Here is a 19,112-nt window from a genome sequence, read left to right on the forward strand (position 1 = left end):
GAGCTGCCAGTCCTCATGGCTTGTCCTGCCTGCCCAGGGTAGAACTTGAGGAACCACAGAGCTAAGGGAGATGGGAGCAGCTCCTGACTAAACTGCCACATTATCACTGTTCTTACTGAAATTCACTAGCTTTGTTTGAATAAATGCCTCTCAATATATGTCCTTTGGCTAATTTCCAGAGACCTTAAATGGGTTTTTGTTTGTTTACAATTTTGTTAAGTTTAATCACTGCTTTTTGGAGAGAGAATCTGCCAAACTCCTCACTAAGCACATAGTGGTAATCCAGTGCAATTTAGAACCACTGAAGGAAAAACTTTCCCCAAACCAGGACCAAAATTTGGGTCTCAATCTCTTCAGAATTCATCAATATTATGAGAACATGAGACTTTCTATACTTACTTTTAAAAAAATACTTCCTAACTTTATTTGATAACAACAAACTATATATAAAAAGAGACAAGGAAGGCGGGGAGGCCCATGGATGGAAGTGCGTGTGCGTGCGTGCATGTGTGTGTGTGTGTGTGTGTGTGCGTGTAGGGGTACTGGGTGGGGGGGTCAAGAATGGAGAGAGGGTCAAAAAAGAGGGTCAAAAATTAGGACTTCCCTGGTGGCACAGTGGTTGACAGTCCGCCTGCCGATACAGGGGACAATGGGTTCGTGCCCTGGTCTGGGAAGATCCCACATAACGCGGAGCGGCTGGGCCCGTGAGCCATGGCCGCTGAGCCTGCGCGTCGGGAGCCTGTGCTCCACAACGGGAGAGGCCACAACAGTGAGAGGCCCGCGTACCGCAGGAAAAAAAAAAAAATTAGAGAGAGGGCCTTCCCTCATCCCCCATCAGAGTTGGCACCCAGAGGAGGGTTCTTGAGGGAGCTGTGAGGGTCCACAGACGTGCCTCAGCCTATGAGATGGTAAAAGATCCAGCATCCAAAAGTGACCCAGTGACTGGCCCAGCTGAGCTCTGACCACTTGTGGACAGTGTATGCCATGCTGTAGCCCTGCTCCTCTGTGGTATCGTCCACATCAACGTCAAACAGGGAGCCCAGGTAGGCCAGGTGGAAGATGGCCAGGGCCCCAAAGAGCAGGTTTAAGGCTCGCACCCCCAGGCCCAAACGATGCTGGTGTGAACAGTCTGGTGGGCACCTTTTCGACAAGACACAGGCACTGAGGATCCGAGCCAGGCGCTTTCGGAGGATGTGCTCCACATAAGTGATAAATGCCAGGGACAGCAGCACCGCAGCCAGGTGGAAGCTAAAGCCGTGCAGGAGGGCGCTGGTTGCATAGGTGACCAGCACGGCTGAAAAGGTCCCGAGGTGGAGAGCATTCTTGAAAACATAGTTATTTAGCCAACAAGACATGGGCAGGTTCCAGCTTGTGACAACTTCCACCATGGACCGGGGCAGCTCCACATTCAGTGGCTTAGAGACCGTCAGGTCCCATTCCAGGTGATCCTTCTCCTCGGTGAAGCCAGCCCCCGCCAACGTGGCTGTGGCCTCAGATAGAAAGCCCACAAAATAGTTGCTGAAGTGGAAGGAGACAGCACTCTCATAGGCTCGCAGCCACTTGTGAAGGAGGTGGTCACCATCAAGGGGAATGAAGTAGGGGAAGAGGTAGGGGCCCACACAGGTGGACAGCACAAGGCACAGCAGGGCCAGCACCAGGCTCTGGGCCACCTTCTGCAGCCACTGGCGGCTCAGCGGGAGGCCTTGGACAGCCCGTAGGTAGCTGTGGAAGGATATCCAGGGCCCAAAGACGATAGTGCCCACAAAGTAGAGGTAGCCCATGAACTCCACAGGCGAGGGCACTACACCCACCTCGCCCCGGTCCAGATCGAAGCCCAGAGACACTGCCTTCATGGCCACAATCATCTGAGCCCCTCGCATCTTGTGCCATGTCACAGTGTCCACCATGTGCATCTCACCCATGAGTAGGTAGATGAGGATGGTGACGGAAAGGAAGACTCCACGATGGGAGGAATGTCGGCAGAGGAACAGCACGAGGTAGCACAGAAGGCAGAGCAGCATGACCCAAACCATGTGCAGCTGGAAGAAGTGGTAGAGGCTGAAGAACCCACCTGCCACGGTGCTTGCATGCTTCAGGTAGGATGGCAACCCAAGCCTCCCGAGGAGGCGGCAGGCGAGGCAGATGGCAAGGAGCAGCCAGATCTGGTCAAGGCCCTGCTGGGCAGTAGGCAGGAGACAGCCCTGTAGGAGCTGCTGGAAAAATTCCTGGCGGCTGAAGGTGGCCATTGTGGACCCCCACGGATGGATGAACAGATGGATAGACTTGGCAGTAAAGAAGCTGCGGTCCAGGGGCCCAGGGACACACCACTGCCACCACTGTCGCCGCCTCCTCCGGGCAGCCTCCCCCGCAAGCTGCAAGGCCGGGACCAGCTGCGGCTCCCAGGGCAGCACTGTATACTTACTCTTAAAGACTGGGTAAAATAGATCTCCAGACAAAGGCAAGATTAGGGGTAAATAAAGGGACCACAGTCAGTAAAGCCTGAAGTCACCCTACCTGGGCTCGCTCCTCATCAAACTCCAGGCAGCCCATACCATCCAGTCTCTGGAGATCAATCCAACCTTTCCAGATAACACAGACTCCATTCAAAATCATGGGAGCCTTCAAATATACCTAAGACACAGAAAGAAGGATGAAAACCAATGATAAGCCATCAGACACACAAAAAACAAAGGATAAACTTACTTATGAAAACTGGTTTTTTTGGGGGAAAAAAAAATACAATTATAAAATTAAGAATTGTAGGAAAGTATACAAAGCATAGCCTCTGACCATATTCTATAAATTAAGTTAATCTGGTTTACCAGGATTTCATTTCTAGTCACAATTTTTCCAGATTATTTATTTTTTTAAAGATTTAATTTTATTTTCATTTTTGGCTGTGTTGGGTCTTCGTTGCTGTGCGTGGGCTTTCTCCAGTTGGGCTTCTCATTGTGGTGGCTTCTCTTGTTGTTGAGCACGGGCTCTAGGTGTGTGGGCTTTAGTAGTTGTGGCATGCAGGCTCTAGTAGTTGTGGCACGCGGGCTCTAGTAGTTGTGGCTTGCGGGCTCTAGAGCACAGGCTCAGTAGTTGTGGTGCACGGGCTTAGTTGCTCCACGGCATGTGGGATCTCCCTGGACCAGGGCTCGAACCTGTGTCCCCTACACTGGCAGGAGGATTCTTATCCACTGCATCACCGGGGAAGTCCCTCCAGATTATTTTTAAAAGGAAGTTTTACAGATTTTGTAAAAACTGTAGTAAGGTGATACTTGAAGTGACATTGTTTCTTTTGCAGCTGAAGCTAGGACAATCAGGTACTTTGCTTTAATTTTTGAATCTTGAGTAGGAAGACATAAAGATGTACAACAACTGGAATTCACTAGCCCCTGAAGAGAGCACGCACTGTTTCTCCCTGTTTGGATACCTGGAGCCACCCAGGGTCAGGTTCTTCATATTTCCTTTCAGTTTTATAAGCTACCTCATAGATTCCTGGTAAGTAATGCTGTTTTTCTTTCTTTTTTTACTTAAGTTAGCCAGAGTTGATTTCTACCGCTTTTAGCCAAAGAACCTTAACTGATACAACATTTATTTATGCATACTAAACATAAGAGAATTCTTCTGTTTCAAGTAAATAACGCTCGAGCAAAAGTTACTTTAGGTATGATTTCCAAATTTAAATCAGTTTCATTTTTGATCACCAAATTAATTTTCATATTGCCTGTAAATATAGTTGTTCTCAAGAGCAATTAAGGATCCATCAAGAAAGGAAAGGTGCTAATGCTATCATCTTGAGGTGAGTATTTTACTGTGATATAGTAAGAAAATATAAAAGAGAAGAAAAGAGAAATTTGTTAGTTCTTACAATCTCCCTCATCATAACACCATTTTATTCTAACAAGTACTTCAAAAAAGAAAAAAACTCAACATTGTTATTTTAGGTCTTCTCTACCTCATTTAACAAGGGCTTCTGAATAAAAATTAGCATAGATTTTTTTTTTTTTATCATTTACTGCCTTAACAAGATCTTTTAAATGCAGAGGATGCAGGACTTCAATGAGTTTTCAAAATTCCAGGTTATCCAATATATCTTTATAAATAAGGTTCTTCATCTGCTTAAACCAAATATATTTTCTTCGGATAATCCCAGTGTTTTTGCGAGCTAAAATTAGCATTATTTATTACCTATAATTATATAGTCAGTAAGGCATTTTCTCATTTTGAGGAAAAAGCTGGAAGCATCAACTTTTTCTTTACACAATTCAGCAGTTTCTTCAACAAAAAAAAATCATGAGGCATTCTTGTTTTACAGAGGTTTAATAAAAATAACTTATTAAATTATTAATTATGTCAGTAATTATAAATATGCAACAAAAATGACTACTGAGACACCTGTAAAATAAAACCTAGAGGACTTATGCCTTCTTAGTGCATATTTAAGTTATTCCCCTCCACTAGTAAACACAACTGTTTTTCCTGTTAAGGGCCCCAATAAACCATGCTGAATCAATTTCTACTGATATTGGAAAAAACGCCAAAAACATAAGGTTCCATTTCTCCTCCCATTTGGACCAAGGGAAACAGTTTACAGTTATAGCTGAAACCGTTTAACCACACATTTCCTTCTGTTCTGATAAGTGCTCATTCCCTCCCACACTGTGAATTTAAAACTCCACTGGTATGCACCTAAGTTGAACAAGTAACTGTGACGACCTCATATTCAGTACCTCACTAAACCTAAAATAACCCTCTGAATTGCCTATCAATATAACTTGACTTACCACACCTACTAATCAAGATTCCCACTTATACTCTTTCCAACAGAGGAGGGGATGCTACACAATCGGGAGCACAGCATTTCACTTATCAACCTACCTCATTATTTTAAATTCTCACACTAAACAAAGAGATAATCCTCATCTAATAGCAGAGAAAGGTCAGCTTCATGATCAGATTCTATATTCTTCATCAATGACTTACATCTTTTAGGTTCAAAGATTCCATAATCTAGCTTATTCATATTAACTTCCATAGTCAAAAAATATCTTCCTTACGAAATTACCAAGCTTGTAAACAGCTGATTTATTACTTCTTTATAAAAGTTTTCTCATGACTAAGAAAACCACTGATCTGCTTTGGAAAATTCCTAAATGGGTTCAGAAAATGGCTACAGTTCATAATCAAGGCTAGTGCCTGGAATTGTAATTTAAAATATTTAGATGATCCTGTGATTTATTTAGATTGTTCACATTTAAATAAACACAGTTTTATGTGTAGACCTTCAAAGTAAATGCTTGGCACTTTCATACATGCATGAATACCAAACCTTGAAGTACGAAGAAAATAAAACTCTCTTAGTTTGGCCTTTTGTAATGTAATTTAATAATGTCATTTAAACATTCAGACATTTTTCACTGAAAATAGTGATGGTTTATTTCAAACTGTGAAAAGAAAATGTATTAGAATATGGCCTAGGGTTTAAACCCACTGTCCTAGAACAATTAAATGTTTTATATAAAAAGAATTCTATAAAGCCTTTAAAATGGGTACATATTCAGCTAATCACACACAAAAATAACAAAGCTTGCTTATCTAAAAGTAAAATATCAGAGGATGTGCTTAAGACTTCACAGAAAGTTAAAAATGACTGCAGCCTCACGTTTTGTGTTCTTTTGGAAATAAGGTAAAAGTACTGCACAATTTTTTAATCAGCTCAATCTCTAAGTATCAGCATTTGTGATGTTATTTCAATCCAAATTACACAATCACTTTTCTTTCACATTTGTAGCTTTAAATTCCACATCACTGTAGCAGTAGAGCTTCAGCAAAAACATGTACGCACCAACTGTGGCATTATCCATATAATGGAATACCATTCAGCCATTAAAAAGGAATAAAGTAGTGATACATGCTACAACATGGATGAACCTTGAAAACATTATGCTAAGTGAAAGAAACCAGAAAAAGGCCACATACTATATGACTCCATTTATATGAAACATCCAGAATAGGTAAATACAGAGACAGAGAGGATATCAGTGGTTCCTAGGGGCTGAGGGGAGGGGGGAATGAGGAGTGACTGTTAATAAGTACAGGATTTCTTTTTAGGGTGATGAAAATGATTTGGAATGACAGAGTGGTGACAGCTGCACAATTCTGTGAATATACTAAAAATTCCTGGAGTTTTAGTTAATTTAGTGAAGGATGAATTTTATGGTCTATGAATTTTATCTCAATAGAGCTATTATAAAAAATATTTGCAATAAGTTTTATCTGTTACATAGGTGACATCTGTAAGATATGTATATGGAGATTTTTGAGCAGGCAGTTGCATATAGGATTCTAGCACTCTGTGAAGAGATATGGGCTGATGATATAAATCTGGCAGCCATCAACAACACAGTGGTATTTAAATCCAGGGGAAAGGAAGAGATTACTCAAGCAGTAAGTAGAAGGAGAAAAGAGGGGGACCCATGAAGAACCCTAAGGAAATCCAACTTTCAGATGTTGGGTAGAAGAGAATAATCCAGCAGAGCAGCCTATGAACTGCCAGTGAAGAAACAGGAAAACATGCAAAGAGCCTAGTGGCTAAAGGTTAAGTTAAAGGCCCCCAAGTAAAAATTTCCCCTTTGTTGGCTGCATAAGATTTTGAAGTATTACGTTACAGTATCTTAGGTCACTCATAACTTTTAGCAATGTTCTTATTTAAGGCAGGAGTTCTTAGTCTGGAGTTCAGAAAACCCACATGAGTTTGGGTTTATGGATAAGTTTCAAGAAGACCAGAAACCTCCCAAAATTCTGTGTAAAAATATATGTTCGTGTGCATGTGCATTTTTCTAAGGAAGTCCAATGCTTTCACCAAATTCTCAAAAGGGTGTACAAGGGGAAAAGGATTCAACTATGACAGTAAAAATGCAATTCCTCCCTTTCCCCTCACAGACACCAAGGTCTTTGTAGCACCAAGCTTGAGAGATGATAAATACCCTTCATTTAGTAAAGGGACCAAACTGCTTAAGCAGCTAAACATTAGTTACCCTGGGTTTTGAAATGTGCCAGAGGAAGGATAAGAGAGAACTTAGTTAGTTTCCCATTTATCAACCTGTACAAAATAGTTCTATCTCTGAGTCTGGAGTCTCTTATTCTGAGAGGATATAAATTTGGAATAAACAGTGGCATCTTCAATTGCCCTTTCTTCTGCAATACTATATGGATGTTCAGTGTTTCTAGCTCCTAGGTAGCTGGACTGAGAATAGAAATTGAGGGTACAAAGGGATAGCAGAAAGAGTTCCCTTTATTGAGTGGTTCTGAAAAAGATAATTTCAAGATAATTACAACAGAATAATTGTAAATTTGCAAAGACTCCCCATGCACACTGGTAGTGAGCCATAACATCAAGATACACAGAAACCAAGTGTCAAAGCTACTGATAAAAGCAAGAAGCAGATACTTCACCCTCAAAAAACCCATTTCAATTCAAAAGAATATTTCATTTCCTTATAGTAAACTATTAGAGCTCAAATAATTGTCTCTAGCCAATCAACTGAGATATTAGGGAAAACAGTAGAGGAAATGATCAGTACCCCTTAGGCCCTCAGGACATACCTGAATAATGATTAATAGAAGAACAGAAATATACCTGGAATTTAGAAATGTTTTTCTTGTAACTTTCCTATAATTTCAATTTGAAAGGATTCACCTACTCAACAGATGTATATTACCTGTCATTTTGTACATGGTATTATCGTAAGGGCAGAGGGGAATACATGATGATTTTTTTAAAAATTGTATCCCACCACCCCAAAAAAGATTCCAACACCAGTTAAAGTCTTTAATAAGGAAGAGCGGAATGCATACAAAAAGAACTGTAAGAATTAAAACTGAATTCACCCATTACATTTAAGTAGGACTCACTTAACTCCTAAGGTTAACGGAATGTTCCATTGACAGTAATAAAATTGTAAGGAGCTGGATACAGCAGCTTTGCAACCTCTTTTTAAAGACCACAGTTCTAACAAAGTTGCATATAAACATGACCAGGATATAATATCTGAAGATTATCTACCTGAAAAATCTAAAATATTCAACTGAAAAACCAAGTGAATTAATGAGTTCAATAAAGTGGCTGGTTATAAAAAAAACATACAAAACCCAACAACTTTCCTGTATTACAACAGTAACTATTTAGAAAATAAAATGAAAAATTAAAAAAACAAACCTTATTTTAAAATAGCATTGGCATTTCCCTGGTGGCGCAGTGGTTAAGAATCCGCCTGCCAATGCAGGGGACAGGGGTTCGAGCCCTGGTCCAGGAAGATCCCACATGCCGCAGAGCAACTAAGCCTGTGCGCCACAACTACTGAGCCTACGCTCTAGAGCCCGCGAGCCACAACTACTGAAGCCCGCGCACCTAGAGCCTGTGCTCCGCAACAAGAGAAGCCAGCACAATGAGAAGCCCGCACACTGTAATGAAGAGTAGCCCCTGCTCGCCACAACTAGAGAAAGCCTGCATGCAGCAAGAAGACCCAACGCAGCCAAAAATAAATAAATAAATAAATTTATATTTTTAAAAATAGCATTAAAAGTATCTACTAAGAATAAATTTAATACGAAACAGGTAGGTTCTATAAGAAGAAAATACCTAATTTTTGAAACACAGAAAGAGACTTGAAAAACTAGTGAGATGTCATGTTCTCTAATGGTAAGACTACAAATGCCAATTTATCCCAAAGTAATCCTTATTTTAACGAAATCCAAGTAAAATCTCAAAATAATGTTTTCTGGAATTTACAAAGTAAGTCTATAATTCATACAAAAGAATCAGACTACCCAAGAGAATAAAAGAAAGTATTTTTCTGCTCTTTCAGCTGTTAAGACCTGTGACAACACAATCAGTACATATGCAGTAGTGCTGTGGCAGCCAGAAACAACTTGATGGAATAAACAAAAAAATTTAAAAACAAAACCACATATACAAGTACTTAATAAATGAAAAGGGCAACATTTCAAATCAATGGTAAAAGGGTATTTTACTTAACCAGTGGAGATGGGAAAACTGACTACCATTAAAAAAAAAGTTTGAAAAAAAATAAATAAAATGGCTAAAATATTAAAATAAAACAAGGTAACTATTTCTAAACAAAAGGTAAAAATTTTAAAAATTAGGGACTTCCCTGGTGGTTGACTGGGTAAGACTCTGCGCTCCCAATGCAGGGGGCCCAGGTTTGATCCCTGGTCAGGAAACTAGATACTGTGTGCTTGTGGCAACTAAGCGTCCGCATGCCGCGACGAAGCTCCCATGTGCTGCAACTAAGACCCGGCGTAACATACGTACATAAATAAATATTAAAAAAATTTTTTTTAATTAAAAATCTTAATAATGTGTATGAGAGATACCAGGTTCTACTACATTGTCAGAGGAAGTGTGAACTGGCTAACAATTCTGGGAAGGCATTTTTTGGCAACAGTGTGAATTTTCCTCTTACAAACAGCTCATGGGGCTCAATATCAAAAAGAAACAAACAATCCAATAAAAAAATGGGCAGAAGACCTAAATAGACATTTCTCCAAAGAAGACATACAGATGGCCAAGAGACACATGAAAAGATGCTCAACATCACTAATTATTAGAGAAATGCAAATCAAAACTACAATCAGATATCGCCTCACACCAGTCAGAATGGCCATCATTAAAAAGTGTCTACAAACAATAAATGCTGGAGAGGGTGAGGAGAAAAGGGTAAATTGGTATAGGCACTATGGAGAACAGTATGGAGGTTCCTTAAAAGACTAAAAACAGAGCTACCATATGATCCAGCAATCCCACTCCTGGACATATATCCGGAGAAAAACAGGGTTCGAAAGGATACATGTACCCCAATGTTCATTGTAGCGCTGTTTACAACAGCCAAGACATGGAAGCAACCTAAAGGTCCATCAACGGATGAATGGATAAAGAAGATGTGGTACATATATACAATGTAATATTACTCAGCCATTAAAAAGAATGAAATAATGCCATTTGCAGCAACATGGATGGACCTGGAGATTATCATACTAAGTGAAGTCATCAGACAGAGAAAGACAAATATCATATGATATCACTTATATATGCAGAATCTATAAAAAAGTGATACAAATGAACTTATTTGCAAAACAGACTCACAGACTCACAGCTTTAGAGAACAAACTTATGGTTACCAGGGGAGAAGTGTGTGGGGGAGGGATAGATTGGGAGTTTGGGATTGACATGTACACACTACTATATCTACTACAGATAACCAGCAAGGACCTAGTGTATAGCACAGGAAACTCTGCTCAATATTCTGTAATAACCTAAACGGGAAAAGAATTTGAAAAAGAATAGATACACGACACGTATATGTAAAACTGAATCACTTTGCCGTACACCTGAAACTAACACAACATTGTTAATCAACTATGCTCCAATATAAGAATAAAAAAGTTTTTTAAAGTGTGAATTTTCCTTTGACCCAGCAATGTCATGCCTCTGAACGTATTGTATCCTAAAATTTAATCAAAGATGTACACAGAGTGTTTGATTACAAGGCTGTTCACTCTTAAGGGTTTTTTAATAATGGCAAAAGGTTACAAATAACCTAGATGCTCAACATCTTGTTGTTTAATGTTGAATAAATAATATATATTAAACAAGCTGTCTTTAAACAGAAACATACATAAACAAGATTATGTATTAACTGGCTGAGGAGGATGTTGTGACCAGAGGCTTGCAGGAACCTAACTCTGTATTTTCCGTGGAAGAAGTTGTTCGGTATTCATTAATTCCATGTCTGCAGGGACTTTATAGAAGATAACTATCATAAATTAGGAGAATCAACCATAATTATTTTTTAAAGGAAAGGAATATTATCACTATGCTTAACCCCAAGACAGCATGGGAAGAGTAAAAACTAAATGTACTTTAGAATCAGATAAAACCTGGATTTAAATCCTGGTTCTAACAGTGTATGTGAGACAAATCATTTAAGATTGCTAGTAAGCCTCAGATTCCTACATATAAAATCAAGGCTAAATAACACCTCTTTCATAGCTGATAGTAAAAATTAGTTATGCCGGGCTTCCCTGGTGGCGCAGTGGTTGAGAGTCCGCCTGCCGATGCAGGGGACGCGGGTTCGTGCCCCGGTCCGGGAGGATCCCACGTGCCGCGGAGCGGCTGGGCCCGTGAGCTATGGCCGCTGAGCCTGCGCGTCCGGAGCCTGTGCTCCGCAATGGGAGAGGCCACAACGGTGAGAGGCCCGCGTACCGCAAAAAAAAAAAAAAAAAAAAAAAAAAAAAAAAAAAAAAAAAATTAGTTATGCCAATGTACATACACTTATGAAACATATAGAGCACCACAGAAACTGAATGCTTACACACAATACTTCCACCAAAGTTTTACACAGTGATTTCTCTCCAAGGGAAAGAAGCCATTTTTTTTTAGACAATGAACAGTTGATCACACCGATGAACCAGCAGATAAGCAATAATCCTGGGATGGCCACAGGCACCCAGGAAAACAAGATATTCCACAAAGGAAGTATGCACCCTGCCTTTTAGTTGTAATCATTTCTGTAGTCTATTTAACAGATTCCTTTAGAAGATACTTGGTTCTGACTCATTCTCCTTTAGTCACATGTTTCTCCTCATTTAGAAATGCATAGTCAGCTGCTTGCCTGTTGGATAATCATTACAGACAGTCATTCAATCTCACTTGCCTCTGAATCATAACTGGGTTGCATGTAAGTGTAAAAAATAGCTTCTTCTATAGTGAATTAATGTAATTTACCAATCTACTTCTTACAGTTCAAAACAGAAAACAGTACTTCTGGCAGAAATCGTAACATGGATTAACACAGAATGTGCCTGGAACTTAAAAGATTGAGCAAGCAAACGTGTGCATGCGCGTGCATGCAGACAGACGCACACTCAATAAATGGATGTGTTAACCAAACCCATCCTAAAAGGCATATGGAAAATGAATTAAAATATGTAAAAGTAAAGAAAATAAAAGGCATAGGGACCTGAATAGCCAAAACAATCTTAAAAGAACAAAACTGGAGGATTCACACTTCCCGATTTCAAAACTTAATGTAAAGATTCATTAATCAAAACAGCATAGTATTGGCATAAAGACATACAGACCAATGGACTAGAGTAAAACACCCAGAAATAAACCCTCACATAGGTCGTCAAATGATTTTTGACAAGGGTGCCCAGACCATTCAATGGGGAAAGGACAGTCCTTTTAATAAACGGTGCTAGGAAAATGGATATCCATATGCAGAAGAATGAAGTTGGACCCTTACCTAACTATCTACAAAAATTACTTCAAAATGTACCAAAGACCTAAAGGTAAGACCTAAAACTATAAAACTCTTAGAAGCAAGGATAAAACCTTCATGACACTGGATTTAACAATGATTTCTTGGGGATGACACCAAAGAAACACGTAACAACAACAAAAATAGACAAACTGGACTTTATTAAAATTTTTAAAATTTGTACATCAAAAGACACTATCGGGGCTTCCCTGGTGGCACAGTGGTTGAGAGTCACCCTGCTGATGTAGGGGACACGGGTTCGTGCCCCGGTCCGGGAGGATCCCACATGCCACAGAACGGCTGGGCCCGTGAGCCATGGCCACTGAGCCTGCGTGTCCGGAGCCTGTGCTCCGCAACAGGAGAGGCCACAACAGTGAGAGGCCCGCGTACCACAAAAAAAAAAAAAAAAAAAAAAAAAAAGACACTATCAACAGAGGAAAAAGGCAACCCACAGAATGGGAGAAAATATGTGCAAATCATATAGCTATTAAGGAATTAAGATCCAGAATCAATATAGAGAACTCCTAAAACTCAACAACAAAAAACCCCCAAATAACTCAATTCAAAAATGGGCAAACGGGCTTCCCTGGTGGCGCAGTGGTTGAGAGTCCGCCTGTCGAGGCAGGGGACGCGGGTTCGTGCCCCGGTCCGGGAAGATCCCACATGCCGCGGAGCGGCTAGGCCGGTGAGCCATGGCCGCTGAGCCTGCGCGTCTGGAGCCTGTGCTCCACAATGGGAGAGGCCACAACAGTGAGAGGCCCGCGTACCGCAAAAAAAAAAAAAAAAAAAAAAAGGGCAAAGTACTTGAATAGAAATTTCTCTAAAGAAGATATACAAATGGCCAATAAACACATGAAAAGATGCTCAACAACACTAGTCATTAGGGAAATGCAAATCAAAACTACAGTGAGATACTATGTATAAAATAAGCAACAGGGATATATTGTACAACACAGGGAATACAGCCAATATTTTATAATAACTATACATGGAGAATAACCTTTAAAAATTGTGACTCACTATATTGTACACCTATAACTCATATAATATTATACATCAACTATACGTCAATAATAAAAATAAACCTGCTATAAACATTAAAAAAAAACTACAATGAGATACCACCCCACAGCCATTAGGATCACTACCATCAAAAAAACAGAAAAGGGATTTGCCTGGTGGCAGAGTGGTTAAGAATCCACCTGCCAAGGCAGGGGACATGGGTTCAATCCCTGGTCTGGGAAGATCCCACATGCCGCAGAGCAACTAAGCCTGTGCGCTACAACTACTGAGCCTGTGCCCTAGAGCCCAAGCACCACAACTACTGAGCCCACACACCACAACTACTGACGCCCGTGCACCTAGAGCCCATGCTCTGCAACAAGAGAAGCCACCGGATGAGAAGCCCGCGCACTGCAACGAAGAGTAGCCCACGCTCGCCGCAACTAGAAAAAGCTTGCGTGCAGCAACATAGACCCAACACAGCCAAATATAAATACATAAAAAACAAAACAAAAAAAAACCCAGAAAACAAGTGTTGGTAACAATGAGAAATTGGAACCGCTGTGGGAATGTAAAAGAATATAGCTGCTGTGTAAAAGAATAAAATGCCTAGGAATAAACCTACCTAGGGAGACAAAAGACCTGTATGCAGAAAACTATAAGACACTGATGAAAGAAATTAAAGATGATACCAACAGATGGAGAGATATACCATGTTCTTGGATTGGAAGAATCAATACTGTGAAAATGACTATACTACCTAAGCAATCTACAGATACAATGCAATCCGTATCAAATTACCAATGGCATTTTTTACGGAACTAGAACAAAAAATCTTAAAATTTGTATGGAGACACAAAAGATCCCGAATAGCCAAAGCAGTCTTTTTTTTTTTTTTTTTTGCGGTACGCGGACCCCTCACTGTCGTGGCCTCCCCCGTCGCGGAGCACAGGCTCCGGACGCGCAGGCTCAGCAGCCATGGCTCACGGGCCCAGCCGCTCCGTGGCATGCGGGATCCTCCCGGACCGGGGCACGAACCCGTGTCCCCTTAATCGGCAGGCGGACTCTCAACCACTGCACCACCAGGGAAGCCCCACTGCGCCACCAGGGAAGCCCGCCAAAGCAGTCTTGAGGGAAAAAAATGGAGCTGGAGGATACAGACTCCCTGACTTCAGACTATACTACATAGCTACAGTAATCAAGACAATATGGTACTGGCACAAAAACAGAAACATAGATCAATGGAACAAGATAGAAAGCCCAGAGATAAACCCATGCACCTATGATCAACTAATCTATGACAAAGGAGGCAAGGATATACAATGGAGTAAAGACAGTCTCTTCAATATGTGGTGCTGGGAAAAGTGAACAGCTATATGTAAAAGAATGAAATTAGAACACCCTAACACCATACACAAAAATAAACTCAAAATGGATTCGAGACCTAAATGTAAGACCACACACTATAAAACTCTTAGAGGAAAACATAGAAAGAACACTCTGACATAAATCACAGCAAGATCTTTTCACTTTCTTTCTTTTTTTTTTTTTTTGGCGGTATGCGGGCCTCTCACTGTTGTGGCCTCTCCCATAGTGGAGCACAGCCTCCAGACGCGCAGGCTCAGCGGCCTGACTCATGGGCCCAGCCACTCCACGGCACGTGGGATCCTCCCGGACCGGGGCACGAACCCGTGTCCCCTGCATCGGCAGGTGGACTCTCAACCACTGCGTCACCAGGGAAGCCCGCAAGATCTTTTTTAACCCACCTCCTAGAGTAATGGAAATAAAAACAAAAATAAACAAATGGGACCTAATGAAACTTAAAAGCTTTTGCAAAGCAAAGGAAACCATAAACAAGACGAAAAGACAACCCTCAGAATGGGAGAAAATATTTGCAAACGAATCAACGGACAAAGGATTAATCTCCCAAATATATAAACAGCTCATGCAGCTCAATATTAAAGAAACAAATAACCCAATCTAAAAATGGGCAGAAGACCTAAACAGACATTTCTCCAAAGAAGACATACAGATGGCCAAGAAGCACATGAAAAGCTGCTCAACATCACTAATTATTAGAGAAATGCAAATCAAAACTACAATGAGGTATCACCAGTTAGAATGGGCATCATCAGAAAATCTACAAACAACTAATGCTGGAGAGGGTGTGGAGAAAAGAGAACCCTCTTGCACTGCTGGTGGGAATGTAAATTGATACAGCCACTATGGAGAAGAGTAGGTTCCTTAAAAAACTAAAAATAGAATTACCCTACGACCCAGCAATCCCACGAGTGGCCATATACCCAGAGAAAACCATGATTCAAAAGGACACATGATGGGCTTCCCTGGTGGCACAGTGGTTAAGAATCCACCTGCCAATGCAGGGGACACGTGTTCAAGCCCTGGTCCGGGACGATCCCACATGCCGCAGAGCAACTAAGCCCGTGCGCCACAACTACTGAGCCAGCACTCCAGATACCGCAAGCCACAACTCCTGAAGCCCGGGCACCTAGAGCCCACGCTCTGCAACAAGAGAAGCCACCGCAATGAGAAGCCCGCACGCCACAATGAAGAGTAGACCCTGATCACCACAACTAGAGAAAGCCCGCGCACAGCAACAAAGACCCAATGCAGCCATAAATAAATAAATAAATACAATTTTTTTTAAAAAGGACACATGCACCCCAATGTTCATTTCAGCACTATTTACAATAGCCAGGTCATGGAAGCAACCTAAATGCCCATCGACAGATGAATAGATAAAGAAGATGTGGTACATATATACAATGGAATATTACTCAGCCATAAAAAGGAACGAAATTGGGTCATCTGTAGAGATGTGGATGGACCTAGAGACTGTCATACAGAGTGAAGTAAGTCAGAAAGAGAAAAACAAATATCATATGTTAACGTATATATGTGGAACCTAGAAAAATAGTACAGATGAACCGGTTTGCAGGGCCGTAATAGAGACATAGATGTAGAGAACAAATGTATGGACACCAAGGGGGGAAAGTGGCGGTGGGGTGGTGGTGGTGGTGTGATGAATTGGGAGATTGGGATTGACATATATACACTAATGTGTATAAAAGGGATAACTAATAAGAACCTGATGTATAAAAAAATTAAATTCTAAGGAAAAAAAAAGAAAAGTTACATGATATAAGACTTAAAAGAAAAAAAAAGAATATAGCTTCTGTGGACAACCTGTGGCAATTCCTCAAAAAATTAAGAAACGAATTACCAAATGATCCAGCAATTCCACTTCTGGGTATATACCTAAAAGAACTGAAAGCAGGGTCTCTAGGACATATTTGCACACCCATGTCTGTAACAGCAGTATTTACAATAGCTAAAACATGGAAACAACCCACATGTCCACTGACGAATGAATAGATAACCAAAATGTGGTCTATATATACAACAGAATATTATTATTCAGCCTTTTAAAGAAGGAAGTTCTGCAACATGCTACAATATGGATGAATCTTCCAGACATTATACTAAATGAAATAAGCCAGTCATAAAAAGACAAATACTGTATGATTCCACTTATAAGAGGTACTTAGAGTAGTCAAAATCACAGAGAAAGAAGAATGGTGGCTGCCAGGAACAAAGGGGAAGGGGGAGTTGAGGAATGGGGAGTTACTGTTTAATGGGTATAGAATTTGTTTTATAAAATAAAAAGAGTTATGGAAAAACTCATGTAAAAAGGAGGCAGTTCATGGTGAACCTAGAATCAGAAAATATAGAGCAGCCCACTTCCTCTGATCATTATTTCCTCCAGACCTCCAGCATACTGTGAACAATGGCTCACACTGTGCCAGATGCCCCAAATCCAGAATGAGCCCTAGGTTTTCCATAACCTACTCATGACTCGGCTCACAAACTTCCCCAGAGGCTTTTAAAATTCGCCAGGAAGCTGAATCCAGAAGTAACACTGAGATTTTGTTCAGCTTATCTCCTAGGAACTTTCATGTTGAACTGACATTATAGTCCTTTATTTACATTGCCATGAAGTTTGTGTTTGCTATATTCAGTTTTTCAAAATTAAACAAATCATTATTTAGAAATACATCCATAGGAACAAGATGATAAAGAAAAGCAAGGAAGTAAATATATTAATCAAGGTAGTGAGAAGTTTTTGTGGAGGGGGGGAATAGGACTGTGGAGTTTTTTAAGGCATCACTATCCAACATAAATATAATGGGAACCACAAATGCAACTCACATATATAAATGTAAATTTTCTAGCAGCCATGTTTAAAACACTAAAAAGAAACAGGTAAAATTAATCCCAGTAATGTTACTTAACCAAATATACCTAAAATATTATTTCAAACTATAATCAATATAAAAATTATTGAGATATCTTACATGCTTCTTTTTTTTGTACCAAGTTTTCAAAATTCAGTGTGTACTTTTCCACATACAGCACATGTCAACTAGACTAGCCACGTTTTAAGTGCTCAATAGTCACATGTGGGGACTTCCCTGGTGGTGGAGTGGTTAAGACTCTGTGCTCCTAATGCAGGGGGCCCGAGTTTGATCCCTGACCAGGGAACTAGATCCCACATGCATGCCACAACTAAGAGTTTGCATGCCACAACTAAGGAGCCCACCTGCCACAACTAAAAGAGCCCATGTGCTACAACTAAGGAACCAGTGAGCTGCAACTAAGGAGCCCACCTGCTGCAAACTAAGACTTGGCGCAACCAAATAAATAAATAAATGTTTTTTAAAAATAATAAAATAATATTGCTAAAAAAAAAAGAGCCACATGTGGCTAGTGGCTACCTACTAGACATCACATGGATGTTCCTTTTATTATTATTCCTAAAACTGTACATACTTTTTTTAAATTTATTTATTTATTTATTTTTGGCTGCATTGGGTCTTCCTTGCTGGGTCTTCATTGCTGCACGTGGGCTGCTCTTCATTGCGGTGTGCGGGCTTCTCACTGCGGTAGCTTCTCTTGTTGCGGAGCATGGGCTCTAGGAGTGTGGGCTTCAGTAGTTGTGGCATGCAGGCTCAGTAGTTGTGGCTCACAGGCTCTAGAGCGCAGGCTCAGTAGTTGTGGCGCACAGGCTTAGTTGCTCCACGGCATGTGGGATCTTCCCAGACTAGGGCTCAAACTTGTGTCTCCTGCACTGGCAGGCGGATTCTCAACCACTGCTCCACCAGGGAAGTCCCCGTACATATGTTTTTATCTACTCTTTCATAAGATCGCTTAACAAATGAAAACATGACTAGCTTTTAAGGGGAAAATGCATTAAATAACAAACATTTAAAAAGTAAAATATGCAGAAATAGCCCACCTAATTTGGGACATTTTATAAGGTATTTTAAGTGACAATAAAAATCACATTGTATTAAATTTAACAACACAAAAAGTATGCTGAAATATTATACTGGTTTTATTGTACAGTCCCTCAGAGTTAATGTCATGTGTTGCAAATTTTCACTAAACTTCATTTTTCAGAAGAATGCTCCACCTAGACACACTGATGGTCCATCGTCTGGAAGAGCCATTCCTTCTGTGAGCCATCTGAGAAGATGCTCACGCACCAACAACATTCACACTCTGAGATATACATGGCTTTGTTGAGTAGAAAAAACCTTAGATTTTTAGTCTAGTCTAAAATTTGGTAATCTGTAATATGATTTATATTCTTACACAAAACTGTCCTTCACGGAGGTATATTTTAAATTCCTGGGACTTCCCTGGTGGTCCAGTGGGTAGGGCTCTGTGTTCCAACTGCAGGGGGCCTGGGTTCAA

At 40.6% G+C, this 19,112-nt stretch overlaps 2 protein-coding genes across 6 annotated transcripts in view; both read right to left on the reverse strand.

Moving 5' to 3' along the window:
- Nucleotides 1-19,112, reverse strand: part of CBFB (core-binding factor subunit beta) — a gene marked incomplete at both ends in the record, with an annotated part of 60,744 nt that overhangs the window by 21,806 nt on the left and 19,826 nt on the right. For 4 of the 5 annotated variants that reach the window (XM_079722885.1, XM_079722889.1, XM_079722887.1 and 1 more), the window contains one exon: nt 2,515-2,631. The exons of the other annotated variant lie outside the window; for it this stretch is intronic. In XM_079722885.1, coding sequence (XP_079579011.1) covers nt 2,515-2,631 — 117 coding nt within the window. The remainder of the gene's footprint in view (nt 1-2,514; nt 2,632-19,112) is intronic. 5 annotated transcript variants of the gene reach the window in all.
- Nucleotides 894-2,249, reverse strand: LOC307066430 (protein-serine O-palmitoleoyltransferase porcupine-like; the record flags this gene model as incomplete). Its single annotated transcript, XM_079723585.1, has 1 exon — nt 894-2,249. Exon 1 carries the CDS (start codon nt 2,244-2,246, stop codon nt 894-896), a length of 1,353 nt encoding a protein of 450 aa, XP_079579711.1. The 5' UTR covers nt 2,247-2,249.

Source organism: Hyperoodon ampullatus (assembly GCF_949752795.1).
Source record: "Hyperoodon ampullatus genome assembly, chromosome: 18".
Classification (NCBI taxonomy): Eukaryota; Metazoa; Chordata; class Mammalia; order Artiodactyla; family Ziphiidae; genus Hyperoodon; species Hyperoodon ampullatus.